At 43.1% G+C, this 25,751-nt stretch overlaps 1 protein-coding gene and 1 non-coding gene across 9 annotated transcripts in view; both read left to right on the forward strand.

The window, feature by feature from the left end:
• The first annotated feature begins 702 nt into the window (after positions 1 to 702).
• The window catches only part of Nap1l1 (nucleosome assembly protein 1 like 1), a 28,592-nt gene continuing 3,543 nt past the window's right edge, over positions 703 to 25,751 (forward strand). For 3 of the 8 annotated variants that reach the window (XR_013045549.1, XM_015993263.3, XM_015993264.3), the window contains exons 1-11: positions 729 to 946; positions 10,745 to 10,781; positions 15,383 to 15,468; positions 16,509 to 16,611; positions 22,338 to 22,479; positions 22,694 to 22,774; positions 23,378 to 23,506; positions 24,275 to 24,346; positions 24,950 to 25,089; positions 25,400 to 25,545; positions 25,644 to 25,663. Coding sequence is in view for 6 of the 8 variants with exons in the window: in XM_015993263.3 (XP_015848749.1) it covers positions 10,765 to 10,781; positions 15,383 to 15,468; positions 16,509 to 16,611; positions 22,338 to 22,479; positions 22,694 to 22,774; positions 23,378 to 23,506; positions 24,275 to 24,346; positions 24,950 to 25,089; positions 25,400 to 25,545; positions 25,644 to 25,663 (936 nt within the window). In the remaining 2 variants the exon portion in view is untranslated. Of the gene's footprint in view, positions 947 to 10,744; positions 10,782 to 15,382; positions 15,469 to 16,508; positions 16,612 to 22,337; positions 22,480 to 22,693; positions 22,775 to 23,377; positions 23,507 to 24,274; positions 24,347 to 24,949; positions 25,090 to 25,399; positions 25,546 to 25,643; positions 25,664 to 25,751 lie in introns of all 8 variants that reach the window. The other 5 variants (XR_013045550.1, XM_006974443.4, XM_076553894.1 and 2 more) reach the window with 3 other exon arrangements.
• Positions 10,965 to 11,105, forward strand: LOC121823863 (small nucleolar RNA SNORA48). Its single transcript, XR_006065500.1, has one exon. It is a non-coding gene; the product is annotated as a small nucleolar RNA SNORA48 (small nucleolar RNA).

Below are 25,751 nucleotides of genomic sequence, written 5' to 3' on the forward strand. Positions count from 1 at the left end.
GGTGACTTGCAGCCAACAGAAAAAGAGCTGCAAGGAATCACAAGCTTAAGGGTTTTTATACAGGATTTACTTCTTCGGCAAGATGAAAAATTGATGCACTGGTTGTTTTCATTATAAAGCAGTTTAAGAATGCACACAATTCGTCCTTTTTCTACGACCAAAGGAACTAACGCAGAAATGAAGGACTGCTCATCAGGTAAACACGATGCGCAACACCCTACAAGGCGTGGAGACCCCTGGACTGAAAAAAGCAGAACCTGCAGAAGATGCCGCTGCTGCGGTCGGTGTTCGCAAAGCAAGAGCTGTGGTTCTTAGCAGGGGTGGGAAAAATGATTTCAGAGCAGAGGGGTGGGGGGTGGGAGAGTTGCAGGCATTATAGGCCTGGACGCGGATGGGAATCCGAGCCGGGCGGGATACAGCAAGCCGGCGACAAGGCTGCTGGCTGTCCCTCCCGCAGCGTTGCAAGGAGAAACCGGGTGGCAGCAGTGACTTTGGGATTTCCATCCCACCGCGGAGGGGAAAGGAGACGGCGGGGAGTGCGCAACGAGCAGAGAGAGAGAGAGAGGAGAGAGAGAGAGGAGACCGAGTCTGGCGGGAAGCCTAGGGCTCTGGACTGGGGAGGGAGGCGGGAAGAAGGACGGCTCTGTTCCTAGGCAACACGGCCCGGGGCCCCGCCTCCCGCTCCCGTTGCCAGGCGACGCCGAGGCGGGGTGGGGGGGGCTCGGGGAGGAGTGGGGGGGGGGAGCGGCCCTACGTGCTGACGCTAATTGTATATGAGCGCGAGCGGCGGGCTCTCGGGTCTTTTTTAGCGCCATCTGCTCGCGGCGCCGCCTCCTGCTCCTCCCGCTCCTCCCGCTCCTCCCGCCGCCGCTGCCGCCGCCGCCGCCCTGAGTCACTGCCTGCGCAGCTCCGGCCGCCCGGCTCCGCGTTCGAGCCTCCTGGAACGGTAACGGCCGGGAAGGAGCTCGGGGAGCTCGGGGCGGGGGACCCTGCGAGGGGTGTGGGTGATGCCGGGGGTGGGATCCGTGCGGCCTGAGGGACCCCGGGCCGAGGGAGGGCGAGCACCGGCGGCGGCTGCGGGGCGCGCGGGACAGCGAGGCCCCCGGGAGCGTGGAGGTGGAGGAGGAGGAGGTGGAGGCCACGCCGCGGAGCGCATGGCTCGCCCGGGCCGCCCGCTGCCTCGGTGGTCCTCTCTCTCCCCCTGCCCCCCCACCTCCAACACCACCATCACCACCACCACCACCACCACCATGTGGGGGAGCACCGCGAGCAGGCCGCGGGGGTGAGGGAGGGGGAATGGAAGGAACGGTGGCCGCGAGTTCCGCCCGCCCGCCCGCCGGGAGGGGGGGTTTGCGCAGGCCGCGGCCTCCGCGCGGCGCGCCGAGGAGCCGGGCACGTGGGGACGCGCGGCGGACGGCGGGGAGGACCCCACCACCACCACCACCACCTTTTCCATCCTCTTATCCTCCCATTCCCCCATCCATCCTCCCGCCCCCCCCCCCCGGACCGGGCTCACCCGGCTAAACCCAAGAGTTGTAGGCCGACAGGGTCGCGAGGAGGACCAGCCTTCCCCCCCCTCCTCCCCCACCAGGGGCTCGCACGCTTCCCTGGAGGAAAATGTGCCGGCGGATGGGGGGGGTGGAGGATGGAGCGGGGAAGAGGGGGGATGGGGAGCGGGAGGTGGGGGGGGAAGAGAAGGAGCCTGCGCGGCCAGGGCTGTTAAGGGGTTAATGCGTGCAAAGCCATTTAGCTTAGCTGCTTTTTTTTTTTTTTTTTAACAAGAGATTGTTTTGTGTCTCGCAGGTACAGTTAGAGCTTCTTCGCTGGGTACCTTGGCCTTATTGGTGTGGAGAGAACTTGATCTTAAAAGTCTCTTTAAACCTCCCAGGGGTTCTAAAATGAAAATAAGGCGTGTTGGGGGGTGGCTCAGGGCGGGGAGCGGGTGGGGGGTGGTGCTTGGGGGGGGGGTTTCGATTCTGATAGACCAACAACGTAGTTTTCTCTTCCGGAACTATCCGGAATTCTCACTAGGGATGAAGTGGATGGAGTATGAGATGGAGCAAGGCATTAACTAGTTAGTGTATACTGAGTGAGCTCTGTGCGCCACATTTCTGTAGAGATCTCAGTGGCCGTGAAGGGAGGAGACAGGTCCAGTCGGGAGGGCTAGACTTCCAGAATGGAACGGTGAACCAGGCACACACAGGCTGTCTTCAGGGACTCCCTATCTCAAGACATCGACTGTCTAAATTCTGAAAAGACAACAACGTTTTGGAGACCCAAAATACTAACCTGGTTTCAGGAGAGCCAACACAAGGGTTATTTTTGAAAAGTGTTGCCATCAAAACATCTTTTCAAACCAATCCAAAGAAGTACTTTGGTTGTGTTAGGGGTAATTTATTTAAAACTAACTGTAGATAAGTGGTCTTGGAATTCTTGTCTCCAGCTTGTTTACAGTTGAAGTGCACATCCCAGATTTAAACTATACAACTACTTTAATTCCAAATCTGGATTTGGAGGGTTTAACTTAGCATTAGCAGGGACTTAGACATCTGTCATAAAATCTTGACTTAACTAATAGATGTTCTTTTCAAGTCAGCCTTTAGATTATTAAAAATAAAAGTTCAAGGCTACTCAGGCTACCGAGAAAAAAAAGCTTGTCGGTTTCATCTGTTGCAGAATACCTGTTTGGTTTTTGTGTTTTTTGCTTTTAGTCTTGGAGCCTATAATTGACAGTAGTTTAAATCTGAGTGTGGCACCTGACCTGTCCTCATGAGATTCAAAAAACAAAAAAACAAACAAAACCCCACTCTCGGCTGAGCCAGGGTGACTAAAACTCTATAGTTTGATTATTTACTTTCTAATATTGGCCTCAGGTGACCTATGACAGTACAGGAAAGGGTGAGTAAAAGAGGCAGAATGTGACTAAAAAGATCTGAAAGCATCAAACTACATTGCTTATTTTGTTGGGTTATAAATTCAAAAGTATTAGAGTCTTCATTTAATTCTGGAAATGAGTGATCCTTCTATTCATATTCTAAAATTCAGTCTCTTCTGACCCATATCTCATACCATGAGCATATTGGTCTGTGTATGGAGGGTTAAGCCCTGCGGACTGAAGTGAGTTGGGAAAGCTTAAGGCAATGACGAGTTGCTTTCCAGAAAAGGGTCTGTTAGAATGTTAGACTTGATGAAACATTTCAGACTATTTTCAGCTGAGGAGTAACAAGTTCTTGTTGCACTTCCTGGAGGTGAGGTGGTGGGCACAGCTGCTTCATTCACCCCTGTCTGTAGTTCATGAATATCACAGACCACTGGACCATGCTGCTGCGTTTGTAAGAAGTAACTGCCGTACCTTAGGATAGTCACTCTGCCTTTCATTGCTAAGAATGGATTTGGACCATTTTTTTTTTTAAACTTGAAAAGCTCTTATTTACTTATTTATCTATTTATTTACTCTGGTAAAGGAATATAGAATAAAGAGAATACTCCAGGGGCTGGTGACCTGGCCGCTCTTCCAGAGGACCTGGGTTCAATTCCTATCATAACCATATGCATTCACATGGCAGCTCACAGCTGTCTTACTCTGGTCCTAGGGGATCCAACATGCACACACATGATGTACAGACATACATGTAGGTAGAACACCCATTCACATAGAAATAAAGGTTACAAAACATTAAAGAAAGATACTCCAGGGGGAACAAATACGAGTCAGTGATTACTGAGGCTTCTTAAAAGCTCTGTTTTGTAGAGGAGGCTGCCCTTAAACTCAGATCCACCTCCTGCCTGTGGAATGCTGAGATGAAAGGCGTGGCAGTTTTTAAATTCCACACGCATCATTCATTCATTCATTCATTTATTTAATGCTGCCAGGTAGCACTAGCTTTCTCTTTTGAAGCTATCTTACTGTATATGGATTAGGTGGTAGTACTAACATTTTAACTAGCGTGATAGAAGGCTTTTTTAGGGTTTTGCAGTGATGAGGTTGTTTTTTAATTTTATATGTATGACTGTCTTGTCCACGTGTATGTATGTCTGTGCACCGTGTGTGTGCCTGGTACCTGTAAAGGTTAGAAGATGGTGTCAGATCCTAGAATGAGCTGCCAGGTGGGTTCCTGGTTTCTGCAGGGAAAACAGGCGCTCTTAAGCATTGAGCCATCTCTTCAGCCCCTTTATTGGTGGGTTTCTCTGTAGCCCTGGCTGTCCAGGAACTCATCCTGTAGCCCAGGCTGGCCTCGAACTCATAGTCTCCCGCCTCTGCCTCCCGAGTGCTGGGATTAAAGGCCTGAGTCACCACCACCTGGGTTGCTAAGGATGTTGTCTGACTTGAAGTGCTGGACATCAGTGTGGAATTCAAAAGCACGGCCCTAGATTTACTGTGGGGAAAAGCTACAGTACAGTCGGGGATTTTGTTCCAACATGGATGCTTGCGTGTAACTAAGTAGTGACTGCTTAGAAGCCCTGTCTTTGCATGTGTAAGCTGTGTTTGTCACATACACATAAAACACAGTTGAATACAGATAAATTGTTACTAGGAAGTGAGGGGTTTTGCCGGATGCCAGGCCCTGGTACATGTACATCTGCTGTTACTCTACCCGTGGAGATCTGGATAGAAAGGTAGTGTTCTCCAGTAGTCCATTCTGCTTGGGAGTTCAATACATGGCCCGGCCCGTTCTGACTTCACTCAGTATCACTGGAATGAAAAAGGGAGTGTTAAAAAAAAAAAAAGATGCTCTTGAAACGAAGTTGAGTTGGAGCCCATTTGGTGCTGTGCCCTGGCCTGATGAGTACTCCAGAAGAGCCACTTCTGAAATTGATGGGGTGAAGTCTGAGAGGGAGAAAAGTCCAGTCATTTTAAAGTGACGGCCTGCTTCCAAAGTCACTATTTTCCTGGAGCTCACTTGGTAGCCCAGGCTGGCCTGGAACCCACAGAGATCCGTAATGAAATATTTGTCTGCTGATTGATATCATGGGGATTTTTCCAAAATAACCCACCAGAAGGTAAGAAGTTGGTAACAGATGCTTGGATATCTGGCTGCTAGGTATATCTAAGACCATAGAATGATAAGGGTTTTTTTGTGTGTGTGTCGTCAGGGCCTCCCTCCCCCACTTCTGTGGGAGAGTTTACATCAATTCAGGTTAATAAATTGACTTATGGAAAATGAAAAACCAGCATCTTTTCCCATTGAGATGGTCTATGCAATATTGGATTACACATTGACCCTTCTATATCTGATAATGGTCTTGAAGTTTTTTACCCCTCATGGTAGTACAGTTTGGTAATACAGTTTGGTGAGGATTGTCTTTTGTTTTACTGCTCTGAAGATGGTGGAAATACAGCTGGATATGGTGGCATACATAGGCCTGAAGTTCAGCACTGGGGTATCTGAGGCCGGGGGATCACTTGAGCGCAGCAGTTTGAGCACATCTTGAGCAATATAGTGAGTGGTACCACATGTAAAAATAAACAAAGAACATTAGTACTACATACATGATCTTTTTGCCCTGCATCTTTCTTAGACTGTCAACCTGGAGTCACTTTCTTTTCTAGTTAAGGGTATATGTAATAGAATATTCTAGTGAGATTGCTTGGAGGTTTTTGTTTTTGTTTTTGCCTTCAGTTATCTGCTTTGCTGACATTTAACTTCATTTTTAAAGGCTGTTTTGGTTGCGTGTGGTCTAAGATTATGGTTAATACACTCAAGTGCTGGGATCAAACGTGTGTACCACTATACCCATGGCAATAGTTTGTCTTTTTACTGCTGTATCTTTGCATGCTTTGTTTTGGGTTCTTCAGTAGGAAAGGAGGATTTATAGGGTTCTTTTTATCTGGATTGGTGTCTTTGATCATTTCCAGAGATTTCTTAGTAGTTGATTTCATTTATTTATTTATTTATTTATTTATTTATTTATTTATTTATTTATTTATTTATTTATTTATTTATTTATTTATTTATTTTCCAGAGCTGAGGACTGAACCCAGGGCCTTGTGCTTGCTAGGAAAGTGCTCTACCACTGAGCTAAATCCCCAACCCCAGTAGTTGATTTTTTAATGTTACAGCCTATATACTTCTAGAGTGTGTGTCCGGCCTCAGATTTTGTTACATCCTGAATCTTGCATGTTTTCTTTCGGTCCTGACATGCTTGCACTGTGGCTTCCAACTTCCTTTTAACCTAATCCACTCTTCAGTTGAACCGAATTTATTGTTTAGCCAGCCGCTTGATGTCAGTTTGTAATTTGTGTTCTGGAAGTTATTTCCTGCATTCGATATCTTTATCTCTTGTAGATGGTTCTCTTCCTTCTGCCTCTTCCTCCCTAAGATTCAACGCAGACCTTTCTGCACGCTGAGTAATGCTCTACCATTAAGTTGTACCCCTAGAGCCCAGTTCTTTCATCTTGGACTTAGTCCTTCTGGCCTTTGTCCATGTGGTAATATTTAAGCTTTTAGAGTGTAGGACCAGTTTCTTGCTTTTACGAATTATTTGAGGGGTAGGATGAAGGTGTCCTTCACTTATTTTTGATCTGCACAAGTGCCTGTGAACACACGAGGGTCCACTAAGCTAAGCTGGAGCTTAGGCATTTAGGGGACAACACAAGAGATTCCTTTGGGCTGTTAGTCCAGGAGAAGTGGTTTATTCTGAGGGTGTAGCATTTGGAGTTCCTGCTAAATTTGGGGGGATTGCTGTAAAGGTTGGATGGGTCTGCAATTTTTTTTTTTCTTTTTTATGGGGCTGCGGATTGAAGTCAAGGCGTTGCGCATCCTAGGCACTTGTCTACTACCGAGTTACTTCCCCCAGTGTGCCTAGGATTTTGACTAGCCAGGTTATTAAAACTAAATTTCAGGTGGCTAGGTGGTACACACACATGTAACCCCATTTAAAGGGGGAGGATAAAGATTCAGGGCCATCCTTGGCTACATACTGAATTCTTAGCTGGTCAGTGCTCTTTGGGGCTATTTCATATAACACAGGGAGCTATTGAGATGCCTCAGAGCTAAAGCTCTTAAGACCACTGGGACCATGAGTGGTCTCCATATTTGTACCAACCCTCTTCTCCAGTAAATGAACATTTTTCTTTTTTAATTTGATAATGGCGGTTGACCTTAGGGCAGAAATAGCTTCCTTTTGACTTCAGTTTTGGACCAAGGATTCTTAATTCTTAATGCTTCTGCTAGGGTTTCTGTGCTTTTACAATTGTTAAACAAATTTTATTCTGTACTTTTGATTTTCAAGAGTTGACCTGCTTAGTCTGCTGTCACTAATCTGGAATGGAAGTTTTTCATTCCAAGAAAAAGAAGACTGTTTTTCTGAGTGTGGACCCGAGATCTCTGACTGGGCCTCAGGCTTGCTGATGAGTTTAGGATGAATGGCCAGGCCCCCGGGGTCCGCCTGTGTCCGTGTCCCTCAGCTAGGACTGCTTTCAGTCCTGTCATGTCCGGCTCTGTGGTTTGGGGATCCGACTCGGGTCTTCTGCGCAGCAGTCACTCTCCTGACTAAGCTGTCTCCCTGGCCGAGAGAGGCTGTTCCAGTACACATGACGCCACCGTTAACAAGGTTGTGCTTCTCAGTGTGCTCTCATGGACCTTCTGCTGTACAAGCTGGGGTCCTGTTTAGACTGCTGATACTTGGGGTTTATTGGGTATGTCGGTTTAGAATCCAGCCATGGAGTCCTGAGAACAACCCCTCCTTTTCTAACTTAGATTTCTAGAAAAGTTGTTTGAGTTCCTATATATACCCGAGGTACTCTTTGTTGCTCTGACAAAATGCTCATCAAGAAGCATCTTAGGCAAGAGTTTCTTTCGCTCACATTATGGTGAGGAAGTCATGATGGGTGGCAGGGGCTTGAGTCAGCTGGTCGGAGACGAAGGCTAGTATTCCCGTCACTTCCCTAAGTGTGGGACCCTACCTAGCCTGTAGGCTGGGCCTGTGCACAGTTAGGAAGGCCCCCCCATCCCCTGCGCTTCAGTTAATGTCACACGCATGCTGAGAGACTTGACCTTAGATGAGTCCAGATCCTGCCAAGTTAACAATCAACCATCACAGCACCCCTTGTGGAGCATGCGCTTAACTGTTCCATCATCCTAACCTAGTATGTTGCAGAAACATTGACCCCATACTAATTGAGAATGGCTTGTTAAAACACTTTGAGAATTTTCTGGATGTCAGGTACAGGTTAAGTTATGCCTGTACATTTATTCTTACAGTTGCAGGGTTAACTAGATGAGGTATTTCGTTAACCCAGCGAGTTCTAAGATGTTATTCAATCGTGCTGGTGCATATAGTAAAACAAAAGAATACAGAATGAAAAGTGTTCTCAATTAGTGGGTTCGTGCTTGCTATCCTAGCATTCAAGAGTCTGAGGTAAGATTACCAAGAGTTGGAGAGTCTCCTTCCTGTGGTGCCTAGTTCTAGGCCAGCCTAGGCTACCGGGTGAAACCCAGTTTTGTTTCAAGGAAATTCTCACTTGTCCCTATTGTCTCCCTTGTTATATGGAACTGTTATGCTTCCTAGGTGCTTTTGTACAAAGGTCTTATTTTGGGAACTGGGAGTGTGGTTGAGTGTAGTGTGCATTCAAGGCTTTTTACTCTTGTGGCCAAATTTCTTTCTAGGAAAAGTAACTTAATCCAGATTTAAGAACATGTGTTCACCCCGGTTTCCCCTGCATTGAAAGAATCTTTGCTTTCATAGGCAGAGCATATAATCCCAGATATATCTCATTAGAGATTAAGGATTGGTGTTGTTCATAATTTTAAATTAGTATTCACAATTGCTTACTAAACATTTTATAAACACTGGCTGCTGCTGGAGACAATTCCAGTACTATGTACTGTGTAAAGCAAATGGGAGGGCTGGAGAGATGATACCTGTTGCTCAGTGTTGAGGGCCATGAGTTCAGATTCCTGTAGCACCCGGGAACATGTGTAACTGCAGATGCCCTCTTCAGCTTTCTCTGCACACTCAGACACGTGTACTCGCACTATACTCCAGCCAGTGAGGTGTGGGTTGCCAAGTTCTTGCCAATACAGTGTGAGCAGAAATCACAAGTGCTGTTTCTAGGCTTCAGTTTTAAGGCATTACCAGTGCAGTCTCCAGTGCTCACTAGCATGAATCTTAAAAGTTCTTATTAATAAAACAAACCCAGAGCAAGGTATTGGGGCGAACGCTGGAAGATCAGAGAAACAGAACAGGCCACAGCCACCTCACCTCGCCAGTTGCTCAGCTGATCCTGTTTCCTCTGACGGGATGCCTCTCAGCTGAACTGTGCTGCTCCAAAGCCTAAAAGCTTAACCCCCTCTAGTTCCTGGTTTTCATGCCTTACATACCTTTCTGCTTTCTGCCATCACTTCCTGGGATTAAAGGCGTGAGTCACCAGTGTGTCCTTGAACTCACAGAGATCCAGATGGATCTCTGCCTCCCAAGTGATAGAATTAAAGGCGTGTGTGCCACCATATTCTGGCCTACATCTAGTGGCTGTTCTGCTCTCTGACCCTAGATAAGTTTATTAGGGTGCACAATATTTTGGGGAACACAGTATCACCACAGCTCACGTTTCTTTTCTGGTGATATTGTGCAGGTGTTTTGGTGGCTGAGTCTTCAACAATGCAGGGAAACCGTGTTCCAAAGGCTGGTGGTATAGTATACACGATGGAAGGCTTCTGAGTGGTCCCACAGAGCTAGGCTGCCCTGCTGATGTGAGCCACCTTCCTGATGGTCACGTGACTGAGAACTCAACTCTGCTGTTTAAGCTGCTGTAGTGTTGGGTTTCAGTTGCTGCCTTCCTTCCTCATCCAAACCCTGGTCCAGTGGGCATCTTCAGAAGCCTCCAGATGCCAAGAGGATGGCCATAAGAAATAGGTTTTTAGGCAGTCTTCTACTTAGTCCAGGCTGGCCTCCATCACTTAGTAATCCTCCTCCTGCATTAGCCGTTCCAAAGTACTGGGACCAGTTTTCATAAAATAGCTGAAAGATGCAAGAAATATTAAGCTTTTCAGAGACTTCTAGAGTCATAGAAAGGGCAGTAGTTAAGCAAAGTTTTGCTTTGAAATGAATTTGAGTTAAAAAATAATAGTGATGGCTTACTGTGTAAAGTTTTAAGTTGTCCTCTGACCTCCACAAATACCATGGTGCACGCACAATAAATATTGATGTCATTTGTCACTTTAAAATACTGTTAAAAAAGTGGATTAAAATACAAATGGATTTCTCTAGTACCAGTCCTGGGGAAGCAGAGACAGATGGATCTCTGTATTGAGGCTAGCCTGGTCTATGTAGTGAGTTCAGACTGTCCAGGGTTAATGATGAAATCCTATCTTCAAAAGAAAACAAGAAACTCACCTGGTGGTGGTGGTCCCCATACTCCTTTAATCCCAACACCCAGGAAGCAGAGGCAGGTGGATATCTGAGTTCGAGGCCAGTGCTTTTGTTTTTATAAGAGTCTTTGTGTGTTCCATGGTTTTTTTGGGGGGGGAGCATGGAGGTGTTAGACAGGGTTTCTCTGTGTAATAGTCCTGGCTGTCCTAGAACTCACTTTGTAGATCAAGTTGGCCTTGAACTCACAGAGATCTACTGCCTCTGCCTCCCTGAGTGCTGGGATTAAAGGTGTCATGATTTTTTTTTTTCTTAACACATGCTATTTTAAAGAGAATATACAATTACTAGATTAAGTGTTTTATTGATTCATAGGGATTTTCTTAGCTTTAAGTAAATCATGTTTGTTTTTAATGCTGATTCTTTTCTCTTTTAGATATTTGGAGTTCTTACAAGATGGCAGACATGGACAAGTAAGTGGTGGATATTTTACTCCTTTTTAGGGAGTTTGTATTGTGATGTAGTGAATAGCAGTACACATTGTGTATTATAAAAATGTCTATTACTGACATCCTTGGTACCTGCTCTGTTGGAAGTTGGGTACAATATCTAATCTAAAGTACATTATATATAATCACTCATAAGTTGAGTAGACCACCCCCTGGCAATGGGCAAAGAGACACCTTGGTGGTGTTGTTCTTATATCAGTCAGGGGCAGAGCAGATGACAGTCCTTTGTTCATCCTAGCTTGATGCCTGCCTTGGTGGCCAAAGCTGTTTCATGCCTAGGGCACATTTAAAAAAAAAAAACAAAAACAGAACAGGTGTAGTGACGCACGCCTTTAATCCCAGCACTTGGGAGGCAGAGGCAGGAGGATCTCTGTGAGTTCGAGGGCAGCCTGGCCTACAAAGCAAGTTCCAGGACAGCCAAGGCTGTTACAAAGAGAAACCTTGTCTCAAAAAAGGAAAACATGCTGATCGTGGTAGTAGTTCATAAATACTTGGGAGAATTTTTAGCATGTGTATATTTTTCACCATGTTCCTATTAACACGGATATGTGTAAACACGTGTAGAATCGACGCAGCAACAGCACGTATACAACTTAAAAGTAGGGAGATTGCTGTCAGAATTGTCCCTTTTCGTTCTTTCTCAATTGCATTCTCCACCTTCTTATCCAGACTTGTAAGGAGCGTCTCAATTTTGTTTAATTCATTTCTTTTTTTTTTTTTTTTTTTAATTTTTTTTTTTTTTTTTTTTTTTGGTTTTTTCGAGACAGGGTTTCTCTGTGTAGCTTTGCGCCTTTCCTGGAACTCACTTGGTAGCCCAGGCTGGCCTTGAACTCACAGAGATCCGCCTGCCTCTGCCTCCCGAGTGCTGGGATTAAAGGCGTGCGCCACCAACGCCTGGCTTAATTCATTTCTTTGTGTTCTTTAGAATGTTAATGCTGTTTTGGGGAGGTGGGTGGGACTGTAGTAGGAATTGAATTTAGGGTTTCACACATGAAGCTAGGTCCATGCTCTGCCCTGAGCTGTCTCCTCAGCTGACTGGTGAGTTTTTAAGACCAGAAGAGGAAGTACTGACTTAACTTGAAAGCAGTGTTGCTCTTAGTGGCTTAACCTTTCTTGAGGCCCTACCGGGGTTCTGACAGCTTCACCTGCAGGGGTAAGCACGTTTTCCTGTGGGACGTGTCTAGTGTGGGAGGATGGCTCATAGAATATGGTCAGGGAGGATGGGATAGGTCTTGTTTAATTTGACAGTACAGCCTTCCCAGCTCACAGTAGTTACAATATAACACTGTGATTAATTAATTAAGATTGCCAGTATCTTTAGATATCCAGGGCATGGGGCTGGGGGAGGGACAGGAACTTTGCCATAATGTCAACAGATACAACTATGTGTGACAGTTTCGCCTGTTTTTATGCATGTTTGCTCTTTAGAAGAGGACAGGAAGTAGATCCCTCTGACATGTAGTCTCCTTTAGTGACAGTTAGGCTGTAGCACTGGAAACGAACATCTTTATTCAGAAGTCTGAAGGTGCGGCTCTGCTGTCACCGCCTCCGGTGTGAGGTTAAATTCAGAGCCACAGCTCTGGTCACACGCATTGTATTTCTTTTGATGGGTTTCCTTCACTTGGCTTTATCTTTGAAAATGTCTAATTTTTAACACTTGATACAGCCAGTCAGTAGTGGACCCTTCCAGTCCGCCACATTCAGTGGCTTTCAGTTCTAGGGCATGCTTGTTTTGACTGCTCATTGGCTCGTCTCTTCTTTGTGTAATTCTTGTTAGATGTCCTATCTTGTAGTGGTCTTCTAGTTCGTAGCTTGTAGTTTTTCATCTTGTCTCTTTGCTCTTCTTCCTGGACAGACGTAGAATCATTATTTTTCCGTTTGTGTTCTGAACTCTGTTGCTTTCCGTCCCTCTTGACCTTGGTTCCCCTTCTCACTTGACTGTACTGTCTGGACGTCCCTTTCCTGGTTAGTCTTACTTACTCTTCCCCTTTCACTTTAGACTTATTTGTAATCGGCTTTCCTAATGGGGTAGTGCTTATCATCTGCTTGTTAAAATTGATGTTGGGATCCGGGGTGAGTGCGTTGAAAGATTAACAGTAGTTGATTAAAATCGTGAAGGCTTGGTAGAGGGTCCTGTTAACGTGGGACTCTGCGGTTGGGTCACCGGTGGGTATGAGAACACCCAACTTCAGAGTGACCTTTCTTGATAGTCCACTGTTGGAGGAATCCAGGCAGCCAGGGAGAGGCTTTTTAGCATTCTAGTTTATAAGTAGTTACATTAGACACCCAATACTGTTAGCTTTTATTCTTTTGAAGACTGCCAAGCTTATCCTTCACATTGCCTACTTGGATTTAATTTATGTTTTCTAGCTTCAAAATTTTGTTCTCTTTCTTGACATTTAGTCTTAACTCTTTTAACAATACTATCTTTTTTGTTTTTGAACTGGTGATTTTGGAAGAATTAAAATTAGATGTCATTAGTCTGCCATGTTAGCTTAGTAGTGATCATTTTGTAAATCTAAAAAATTGCAAGTTGATTATTACAGCTTGATTTCTTCACTCTACTATTTAATTCTATTTGGCTGTTAGCCCTGGGAAGGTGGGAGACGGGACCCCTCAAAGTAAGAGCTAGTCAGCTGAGAAAGGCCTATGAGTGAGTGCTGTGGTCACTTTGAGCCTTAACTGCTGGCAGTGCCCTTGCTGTTCTGTTACTGTATCTGGTTTTTTTGGTGTTTTTTTTGTTTGTTTTTTTTTCTTTTTTTTTTTTTGGTTTTTTCGAGACAGGGTTTCTCTGTGTAGCTTTGCACCTTTCCTGGAACTCGCTTTGGAGACCAGGCTGGCCTCGAACTCACAGAGATCCGCCTGCCTCTACCTCCCGAGTGCTGGGATTAAAGGTGTGCGCCACCACCGCCCGGCATATCTGTGTTTTAATACAAATTGTGGTATTTATAGGTAGAAGTAGGCTAGATTTGGCCATATGATACAGTTTGTGAGATCTCGTAAAGATTGGTCCAGTAAATATTTGACGATACTAAAGGTGCGGTGGCTGTGAGATACCTAACAGCAGCCTCTGGCTTTGAATTCACGCACAGATCGTAAGGAGTCAGAGATCCTGGAGTCAGCCCTGAGTTTTCCTCTGTAGAGGTTCATAGGATCATACTATAGTTCCAGGACTCTAGAGATTGCGGTTGGAAGATAGTTGAGTTTGTGGGCTGCCTTGTCACACATGGCAAAACCTTGTCAAAACAAAACCAAAAAATAAAGGAAAATTATCCTTAATCCCACCCTCTTGGTTGCTAGATGGAATCTCATGTCCGCAAAGTAGGGGTTTGCTGATTCTTCCAAGATGATGAAGAAAGCTGAAGTCTTTCTCCTAATGGAACTGTTCTGACTAAAATTTAAGCAAGGTCTTGGCATTTCTTCTCCATTTTTACTATGAAGTAAAAAAGTGTTCATAACCAGAGATACAGGATCCCTGTTTCTTTTTTTCCTCCAAGACAGGGTTTCTCTGTGTAGTACTGGCTGTCCTGGAACTCACTCTAGAGCAGGCTGGCATCAAACTCAGATCTGTCTCCCCGAGCCAGGATCCCTCTATTTTCCAACTAACATCTTCATCCTTCGTGTGGTTACCTGTATTTTCTGGGATGTCTCATGGTCCAGTGTAACTGCTGAATCTGTCATCATCCAGAAAGGAAGGATGGATCCAGATCAGAAAGGTTTCCTAGCTGTCTACCATTTTATAAGAGTCCTTAAAGTTTTAAATATGTCCTGTTGTATAAGATCTCACTGCCACAGCCAGACAGCCAGGGCTGCTGGTGACAGGCATCCCGTCTCAGAAACTAGCCAGGTGGTGAGGGTGCACACCTTCAATCCCAGCAGAAGTAGAGGCAAGCCTCTGAGTTTGAGGCCAGCCTGGTCTATAGAGCAGGTTCCAGGACTGCCAGGACTTCCACGGGGAAACTGTCCCAAAACCAAAACCAAACAACAAAAAACCCACTACCAATTCAGTGCCATACATTGGGCATGGTGGTGTAGGCCTGTAATCCTACTTAGCACTCTGCAAGGTGGAGGCAGGAGGATCAAGTTCAAAGCCTTCAGCTACATAGGAAGTGAGATGCCAACATAGGCTACATGAAACTAATGTACAAAAACAATAGCAAATAAATGTCATTACCAAGACCGGGTCATAGTTATTTAGTTATGAAATCGGCTAGGAAACAGACTTCATCGTGGTATTTTGCTGCCCTGTGTAAAATGATAGTACGTTTCATTACAAAGACAGGAATGCAGTCATTGGCTACAAGTTTGAAAACATGCTTCCTGCAGTCACAAACCTACCAAACTGCACTTGTACAGCCTGAAGCTTGTTTTTGGCTAGATGGTTTTAAGTACTGACTTCAGTTAGTACTTGTCTCCATGTTACCGAGTTAGAAATCATAATCACTTGTGAATCTCTGTCCTTTGAAAGAACCCTGTTTATTATTAGAAAGTCAATACAAGTTTCTCTATCATTTTGTTTTGTAATTCATACATTTAAACTATGGTGTGATGCTATGACATTGTAGCAAAGAACAGTCTGAACTTGATCAAGATTTGGATGACGTTGAAGAAGTAGAAGAGGAAGAAACGGGTGAAGAAACAAAAATCAAAGGTATTCTTTTCAATTACTCCCGGAGCCAGCGGTGCTGGTGTGTGTCCTCTAGAGGAGAGCGATTGGAACTTCTCTCCCACTCTTTTCTGGACCCCTGTCTGTTGTCCTTTATCTCCTCATCCACTCCTCGAGTTTAGTGACCGCTTTTGTGTAAGAGGAAGCAAGGAAGATGTGAAGGTGATAACTCATGACCGTTTCACCCTCCTGTGGAGTTTGAGAGCACCTAGCTGTGTAAGACTAGAAGGGTTGGAAATGCCAGTTACTTGGCAATGCTTCTAACCTATGTTTACTATTTAATTATGTAAGACAGAGCTGGTTTAAAAATGCACCCTATCAACAGCAAAAGGGCGTTATTAAATGTATGTGGAATCAGTGAACGTTTGCCTAGCAGATAATGTCCATGAGGAGTAGTACTGGTGGGTAGATGGTCCAGGAGCACTGAGGTAACCAGGTGACTCACTTTCGGTTTTAGCCAGATGTATTTTAATTATGAAAATCCGGAGTTCCTGCCTTCTTTCAGAATTTTTTCAGTTGCTATAATTGATGTTCCTAAGTGCCTATTATTACAGCTGTGTATCATCTAGCTACTAAATTATTATTAAAAGCAAATTAAGTCTCCAAGAATATAACTGAAAATGATTTTGTTACACTCTCAAGTGAAATGTACATGCAGTAAACTTGGGGTTTTCTGGTAAGTTGTCTGCCTTCAGGTGACTTGTTGAGTCTTGGGTAGTAGGCAGCATTGTGACAGAGCTTTGAACTTCCCAAAGCTTTAGAACGGTGGTGAAACGCAAGATAACGAACAGGACTAGAAAGATTTTTGTCCATTGTGCTTGTGATAAGGGCCTAGAGAAATCCTGTGCTTTAAATATTATTAGAAACCCGACGTGCTGGGTTTTCCTTAGCTTATTCCACACATTTCTACTTCTCATACCAGCATTTTATGTGCCTGTTAGCAAGACTTCATGATTGGTGTCCAGTGGAAACAGCAGAAACGGTTTCACAAATCCCTCTTTCAATGCCCCCTTTCTTTTTAAAAGCGCGTCAGCTGACTGTTCAGATGATGCAAAATCCTCAGATTCTTGCAGCCCTTCAGGAAAGACTGGATGGTCTGGTAGACACACCAACAGGATACATTGAAAGGTACAAGTTTCTTTTTTTTCTACCCTCATTTATCTTTCTATAAAAAAACAGCTGACGTTTACCTGTGTGATCATGGAACGCTAATGTCTGTTAATAGCTAGTATAAGATTTTGGGGAGTTAAGAATGTAGAGCTCTGAATAGATTAGGCCTTTTGACTTGGTTCAGGTCTGCAGGAAATGCACTGTTTTTAGCCATTTCTATGATTTGTTTAGAAGTTTGTTAGGAATGTACAGAATTAGAAATATAGGTTCCTTTTTTTAAAATATGGGTTACTTCATGTGCTGCCTAACTCAGTTTTCTGATTTTAAGGTCCATGTCTACTGCCCTCTGTTTACTGGACACACTTCCTGACTCGGTGTGTCTACTGTTGTGTGTGCCAGATTGTCCTGGGATGGGTGCCCGTCATTCTGTTTCTCCTCTTAAGGGACTGGAAGAAGTTCTTTGGGCTGTTACTTTGGTAGAATTCCTGCTTAGAGAGCAGACAATCTTCAGGGCTTATAGCAAGATTTCTGGAAATGCTGGGGTTTCTTTCTAGAGATGTTTCTTTCCAGCTGAAGGTGGCTCTATCTTCCATGTCTCTGCCAAAAGTTGGCACCCAGCTTTTTGTAGATCATTTTCTTTTCCACCATAGAAGGTATGATCTTGTTTTATTTGTATTTTCTGCTTTCTAGTAAACTTGGAGTGGCTTTTCAGAAAACGAGTGAGCCTTGTTAGCCCATTTGCACCCTCTGTCCATTTCTTAACTGAGGTTACTGTCGTTTTTGTAGAAATTCTTATCTATTTATATTTTCCCCCTTATTATTGCAAAAAATATTCTATGGAGTCCTTCAGTAAACAGAAATCCTTAATTTTTATATTAGCAAGATGGGTGTTTTGTTTTTCATCTTGTGCCGATGACTTGTGGATTCAAATTGTTTAGAAGTCTTTCTTAGTGCCTGCATTTCTTCAAAGTCTAGCTTTGTGCTTGGTACAGATAAACATCCATCCCTTCCTCCTGTTTTGGTAAGTTCTTATTAAACTGTTCACTGTGAGCCATTGTTTCTCCATTTATACATGTCCACCTGTTAACATAGGAGGTTCTTTTGCATCGTTGACTTTGTCTGAAGTAGCACACTGATTTCACTGGTCTTTCTGTCTGTTCTTGTCTTTGACACATCCGCTGGCTGTAGCTTCAGAGTGTGTGTTAACATGGGAGACAGTGAGTTGCTTCCATAATCCTGGCTCTTAAGTACAGTCTTCATGTTGGTCAAGACATGATTCCTTTGTCCTTGTCTGACAGACAAGATGCTTCCTTCCGTGCTGTCCTATGCGTAAATACAATCAAGAAGCCAAGCTGCCTACACCTATTCCACAGGTTTGACAGGGTTCTCAGTTTTCACCTGGCAAGTTTGCTATCAGTTACAGTTCATAAATTGACAGGTAGTGTGGATCTTTAGTATCATCTCATCCATATCCTTGTGTTGTTCATAAATACATGCTAGCTTTCAGTTTTGTAGTTTTCTTCTTAGAATATTGATTATATTAATTTCTGTATATTTTGCATATGTTATTCCTGTTAATAAAGTATTCTTTTATATTGTATTCCTGCTTATATGGAGAAATGCTGTGTTTTTTAAAAATTGATAGTGTATCTAGTAATATTGCTAAAATCATTGAAGTAATTTATAGCACACCCCCTCCAAGAGTGTATTTGAAGTCAAATTAGCCTGATCCCCTAGGAATAGACATAATTGTTAGTATGTTACATCATTTATTTGTGAGATAAGCTTATGTTTGCATGTGTATATTTATGTATACAAACTTTCATGGGTTGTTAACAGCTATGAACCACCATGAGAATGCTGGGAACCTGGCTAACCCCGGTCCTCCAAGATCAGCAAGTGCTCCCAACAGCTGAGCCGTTTCTAGCCTTGTGCGCCCCCCCCCCCCCCCCCCCCCCCCCGCTCCTTCTGGGGGAACAAAAGAGTAGCCCTGGTTTTCCTGGAGTTCGTTCAGTCTGTAGACCAGGCTGACCTAGAATCCACAGATCTTGCCTGCCTTTGCCTCCCAGCTACTGGTAATAAAGAAGGGTGCTATCGCCCCCAGCTACCTACCGTTTTTATTTTAAAATCTAATTTGCTTTGTCCAAGTTTTCTTTAGTGTCAGTTTTAGTTTGCTGTTTTCTAAACATGTATGTACTATGCTGTAGTTTAGGTTTAAAATGCCCAGTTGTCTTGGTCTCGCTAATGTTTCTTAGAACTGTAATTTTTGTTTTTGTTTAGTTTTTTGAGACAGGGTTTCTCTGTGTAGCCCTGACTGTCCTGGAACTTGCTCTTCAGACCAGGCTGGCCTCGAACTCAGATTTACCCTCCTCTGCCTCCTAAGTGCCTGGCTCTTAATTTCCCTTTGGGTTGGTTTCTTTTGTGTATTTCCGTGGCTGTTCTCTCCCTTGTCTTTAGCCACGTTGTGTACTTACTTAGTTTGTCCAGCATGGCTTCAGCATTCTCTCTTCTTATGATTAATTTTTTTATTTATGTGCATATTGTGGTTGCCCAGGGAGGCTAGACAAGGACAGTAGATCCTCTGCAACTAGAGTTCCTGGGAGTTGTGAGCAGTCCGACGTGGGTGCTGGGAAATGAACTCGGGTGCTCTGCAGAGCAGCAAACCCTCACACCGAGCCCTCTCTTCAGCCTCCCCTCTTGTTTTTGTAACTGTTCTGTAAATACTGCCTGGGGCCAGGGAGATAGCTTAGCAGGGAAGGCATTTGGTACTCCAGTGATGGAGACCTGACCACCTGAATTGAATCCCTGGAACCCCCCCACAGGAGTGGGAGGAAAGAACTATCTCCAGGGTTGGCATTTGACCTACGCACGGCTCCCCAACTGTCGGGAAGAAGACATCCTGACCATAGTAGCTCTGTTTGTACTGCGCAAGCTGCCCTTATTTCTGTATAGTAAGTGTTCACTGTGAAAGTTCCTAGGAAAGACGTAAAAACCATGGCTTCCAGTTCCCACTGTAGACTGGTTACATTTAAATCTGTGTGTCTCTACTCTTGTCTTTGTATTTTATAGTTTCTTTGGCCATACTTCTTCCTCCCTAGCATTAAGACACATACTCTAGCTTTCTTATTTTAATCATGTGTGTCTTCTATCCAGTACTATAAGCTGAAGTTTTCTTTCTTAAGTTCAGCCTTTTGTTTTGAGATATGGACTCAGTTTGACTAATCTGGCGTCAGGCTCGATACGGCTGTCTCTACCTCTCGGTCTGGGATCATAGGCATGCATCAGCACTCTATACCAAGGATGGCATTTTTCTATTCATGTGTGTGTGGTTAAGATTGTTTTTAAGACTTAAGCGTTTTGTTTTGTTATGTGTGTGTACTGTGCAAGTGTATGCACAGTGGGTGTGCAATTCCAAGGCAAACCAGGAGAGGGTGTCAGATCCCCTGGAACCGGAGTTCCTGGAAGTTGTAAGCTGCCTTACATGGATGCTTGGAATCAAATGCTCTTAACCATTGTCATCTTTGTAGCCTCTGATTCTTTTTTTTTTTTTTTTTTTTTTTTTAATCTTTGAGATCTTAGAAGGAGAGAGAGTGAGCAAGTTTGAGTGCAATATACATGTACACATTGAGTGGAGGTGCCTTAATGGGATTCAGAGGTGTGGAATCCCTCTGGAACTTGAGTTACAAGCAGTTGTGAGCCTCAGCTTTATATGTCCTGAAAGTGAAATTATGTTTGGACTAACTGGAGCTGTCTTTGTGACTTCCTTTGTTTATAGCTAGTTCATCCTCTGTAGTTACTTCCCTGGTCATAAACAGCCGTGTTGATAGTGTATAGCTTATTGAATATTTTTAAGATGTGTATTGCTTACAAATACTGCTTTCTTTTCCCCTTCAAGGCAATATTCAATTTACTACCATACCTTATAGTAATACTTGTACTTTTTACTTAAATTGCTTTAAATAATATGGTTTACCTCTTGGGAAAGCCTAATGCACCCTGTAAAGGGCTGTTTCTCTCCCGACCACCTGGTCCCAAATAACTGACTCAGAGGCTGAATATGAATCATATATAAATGCTTGGCCGATAGCTCAGGCTTGTTACTAGTTAACTCTTACACTTAAATTAACCCGTACTTATATTTATGCTTTCCCATGTGGTTCGTGGCTTGTTTGGCAGCTGCCTGGAGCCTCTCCTGACTCCACCGTCCTCCTTCCCATCATCAGCTTAACTAACTGCCCAGCTACCCCCTGTCAGCTTTTTTTAACCAATGGGAGTAATACATAATCATAGTGTAGAAAAGGATTGTTCCACAGCAGTGTCCAATATATTTATCTTGACCAGAAGCTTACACAGCATTCATTCATTGTGAAGTCAGTTCTTCAGACTACAAGTCTTTTTCTCTCTTGTGAAACAGTGTTTACCTTTGAAGACTGGTATAAATTTTATTCCTTTGCCTTTATGGATAACTTACTGTTTCCTTTGGAATTTTGTCTTTAATGTTATTGAATAGGAAGAGGCAGTTGTCCAAGGGAAGAACAGAATTTAAAGGATTTCTTTCTTATAAAATGGTTTCCCCTAGCCTGTCATCAGCTTGCTTTCAGGCATCTTGTCCCAAGCTGCAGTTTATTCTGTGTATACTAATTAGACAGCAAACAGCTTAAAGTTGACTGTGGAGGTGTGTGTGTGTGTGCCTGCTTTCCTGAGATGGTTTTGTGGCTCGCTCTAAAATTCCTAGGGCTAATTTTGGAATGAGGAAGAAAGCTAGCAGCCTCCGCTACTTCCTCACTCTGCAGGGGTGTGAGTTCACCTTTTCCATTTTTTCTCTCTGAGCACACGTTGACACACCCACAGTGTGCAGGAGTTAGTTCTCCACCTGCCACTGCAAATTCTGGAAATCCAACTTCAGTCATCAGGCTTGTGCAGATTAATTGTAAGAAATAGAGAAAAGTGATCTAGTTGAATGTGTTAATTCTTTAATTTTAACTATTTTAATGGTTAGGTAAGAAGATTATTTTACAAAATGTGAATAGAAAATTTGACCTGGATTTAGGGTATTTCTTGCTAAGATTGTCTAAGATTAAATATGTCTTGCTTGAGTGTGAACTTTAGGGGAAGGTAGAAGGAAGGGTTTATGAATTTAATTGTGTGTAATTTAAAAAGAACATATCAACCAGGTGTGTGGTTGTACACACCTTGTAATCCCAGTACTTGTGTGGTAGAAGTGGAAAGATCAGGGGTAAGGGTCAGCCTTGCCTATCTCCTTGAGGCAACCCCTGGGCAATATCTAAAAAACAACAAATAAACCACATTGTGTATTATGATATCAGTTGTATCTCAGGTATGAAAATGCATATTCTTCATAATATTTTTTTAATGTAATTTCAAGTTCCAAATTAGTTTAAATGTAGAAAGTGGAAAATACCCATTTCTCCAAAGTCCATGTGTGTCTTCTTAGCCCTGGTTAAAATACAGACGAGGTAGCTGCCTACACACAAACCAAATGGCTGTTGTTAGGCTGAGTCAGGATGGATTACTACAGGCTAGATTACTGAACTTCATTACAAATAATTAGAGTTGATTACTGTTGATTACTCCCTTTTATAATGAAAGGATCTATATTTCTGTTGAATTTTAAATTCCTTGTTTCAACTAGAACATACCCACTTTTTATGTTTCCATTTTAATGTGAAAAACTGTGACTTGTGTTTTTCTGATTTTTATGTAAATGGTTTCTAAACTTTCAGCTTGCCTAAAGTAGTCAAAAGACGAGTGAATGCTCTCAAAAACCTTCAAGTGAAATGTGCACAGATAGAAGCCAAATTCTATGAGGAAGTTCATGATCTTGAGAGGAAGTATGCTGTGCTCTATCAGCCTTTATTTGATAAGGTAATGGTTTACACTACTACCTCGGGAAAACAAACTTGGAAATGATTTGACCTTGAGATATCTGAATGGAATGGGTATTGGAGGTGTTTGTGGAACCATCAATAACTATTGAAAGTTGTGGTATTTAGTAATTAAATCTGAGTCCTTAATCAGAAACCAATGGTTTTAAGCTTGTGTGCTAATGTTTTTACACAAGCTTTTTTTTTCCTTTTAGCGATTTGAGATCATTAATGCAATTTATGAACCTACAGAAGAAGAGTGTGAATGGAAAGCAGATGAGGAAGAAGAAGTTGCAGTGAGTACCAGTGGTGATGTCCTGTGCATTCAGGTGATAGGAGCCTAAGGAGTTCTCACAAGTGCATTGATTGATGGCGTGTGGTATTATGTAAACAGCTTTGTAAGGTCTGGCTCTCAACCATGTTCTCACGCCCAGGAAATGTCCTTTTTTGTATGTGAATAATGCAGATGAGCCCTCCTTCAGCCTTATTGCAGTATTTCCAGCTTTTTGTGTTGTTTTCTTTGAACCCTATGGTGACTGTTGAACCGTCAAGTGACCTGCCTGTAGTGAATAACGACAGCTGTGACGAGTCCAGTGCCATGTAACTCGACCATTGCTTTTAGAGATGTAATCAGTCGTTATTCTGATTGAATGTCAGGCTGAACCTTGGGCAGGTCTCTGTTTGCTGTCTCTGTTCTGCTTTCTACGATGTCCCTGCAGCCCTTGATCTCTCTGCCTGGTGCCTCTTGGTTTCTATGGAATTGAAGGTCGGAATGAGGGCCAGCAGTACTTGGACAGTTAAACTAGACCTTTGTTGACTGAAGATCCAAAGTTAGGCCACTGTCATAAGTTTATCCAAAGACCTAATATATAATTCAGTTGTTTGCTGTCTTTTTCAAGGAGGAAATGAAAGAAAAGGCCAAGATTGAAGATGAGAAAAAGGATGAAGAGAAAGAAGACCCTAAAGGGATTCCTGAATTTTGGTTGACAGTTTTTAAGAATGTGGATTTGCTCAGTGATATGGTTCAGGTAATTTAATTCATTAAACCACCTGCTTTCTAAAAGAAGCCTGACATTTAAATATCTTTGGTTGCTAATTTCTTCAGTTGACTTCTTATTTATAGTTTTATATAGAAAGAAAATTTGGCTTTGATTAATTTAAATATTTTATAAGTTTAGTAATGAAATAGTATCTTTGTGATTGATTAGCAGTTGGTTCTTCTCATAGTTCATAAGACCTTGTTTTCCTATACTTTAGTATGGGGGGAGGGTTGCTGAGAAAATACTGTCTCATTTGTGTTGCCCTAAGACTTGGGACTCAGGGAAACTGGCCTTGAAGATAGGAAGCGATTTGACTCCCTGGGAAAGCAGCAGATGTTAACCTCCTTTGGAGCCGCTGCCTCGCTGTTCCAGCCATTGATTGCCCTATTGTACTGACCATCCTGTCTTGTGCTTGCTGGAGTAAACGGGGGCCAAAGGGGTGATCTCAGCGGGCGCTGACCGCATTCCTGCGATGCCCAAGTAGAGAGGGAACAGTTTGAAAAGACATCATATAATCAGGAAACATGGTTTTAAAAATGGCCTTTTTTAGACTTTTGCATTTTTCAGGTGGGTCCCTCGGTATGAGGCAGCTTCAGTGTAAACCATAATAATCTGGTGGAGAAGTTTTAGGGTCCGTAGTTCCTAAACAGAACTTCACTGTAACAGATGCTTTCTTTAGTCAGGAGTTTTTGTATAGTAACAGAACATTGACCCTCAGGTGCCAAATGAGATACTCATTTTTATTTTAATTTATAGGAACATGATGAACCTATCCTGAAGCACTTGAAAGATATTAAAGTGAAGTTCTCAGATGCTGGCCAGCCTATGGTAAAGAAAAAGAACTTTTAAATAAATACTTAGTTTTGTAATGTTTTTACCGATGAGTTTAAACAGGATATTCTGGAGGGAGTTAGGGGTTAGATACTTGTCTGCTTGCTCTTGGTGCCTGTGGTTCTGTACAGCCAGCCAGTGATCCTCGATAAAGTAGAACAAGGTAGCAATGTGTTCAGATGTGTGCCTGGGAAGGACTTCAGGTAGATGTGCCAAAGGGCTCCATGAGGAGAGAGATCAGCTGATAATCCCTCCTGTGCCAGCTGTGGGCAGTGCTGAGTAAAGGCTGGAGAGTTGTCCTGTGTCCAGTCGGCCTAGCTTCATATCTAACAATTAGTGTCTCTGGGGATGGAGGAAGGGGCACTTGGTCATTTATTTGGACTTACCTGCCCGAGATGATAATTTAAGTTGAAACATAGGGGTTATCTTGTGCCTTTAACAGAGTTAGGGGTGTCCCTTACATTCCTGTTAGGATGGTGTTTCAGCGCGAGGCGAGCATTAGACTGGGATGCATGCTTATCAAGCCCCAGGTCAGGCTGTTGACTGATGCGTTGGAATTCATGGGCTGAGAACTTAACTCTCTTTTGTTTTCTTTTAAAGAGTTTTATCTTAGAATTTCACTTTGAACCCAATGAATATTTCACAAATGAAGTGTTAACAAAGACTTACAGGATGAGGTCAGAACCAGATGATTCTGATCCCTTTTCTTTTGATGGACCAGAAATTATGGGTTGTACAGGGTGAGTTACTTGTACTGCTGTGTTTTCTGTTTTCCTTGTCGGCAGAGCTTACAGTATTGCATTCCCTTGTGTGTCCTCTTAGACAGACATCGTCGTCTGTCATTTTCCTCTGAGTCTACATTGTTTATTCACTTTGTTCATATCATGTGCTATTGCTATTGTAAATCTACAGATTTTAAACTTTTGTTAGAAAATTTTTTGCTAATTAAGCCAATTATCCTGTAAAATTTTAGTTTGACAAGAACGCTTCTAAAAAAATTGAGCAATCAAGTGTGTTAAAATATAAAATATAAATATTTTGTTTCCTAAGGTGCCAGATAGATTGGAAAAAAGGAAAGAATGTTACTTTGAAAACCATTAAAAAGAAGCAGAAACATAAGGGACGTGGGACAGTCCGAACTGTGACTAAAACAGTTTCCAATGACTCTTTCTTTAATTTTTTTACCCCTCCTGAAGGTAAGTAGTGTCTTAGTTTTGGTCTTATCCACGGTTGTTTATTGTAAGCATTGTTTATTTTTTTTTTCACATTTGGATTTCTTTTCTTAATTTTGCAGTCCCTGAGAATGGAGATCTGGTAAGTTGAGTTTATTTTTTTCAATTTAGTATTCGTGAAATGAAAGAACTAGATATTAAATTATAGTATGGGCTGGTTGCAGCTAGCA

The sequence above is a fragment of the Peromyscus maniculatus genome, chromosome 18 (genome assembly GCF_049852395.1).
Source record: "Peromyscus maniculatus bairdii isolate BWxNUB_F1_BW_parent chromosome 18, HU_Pman_BW_mat_3.1, whole genome shotgun sequence".
NCBI lineage: Eukaryota > Metazoa > Chordata > Mammalia > Rodentia > Cricetidae > Peromyscus > Peromyscus maniculatus.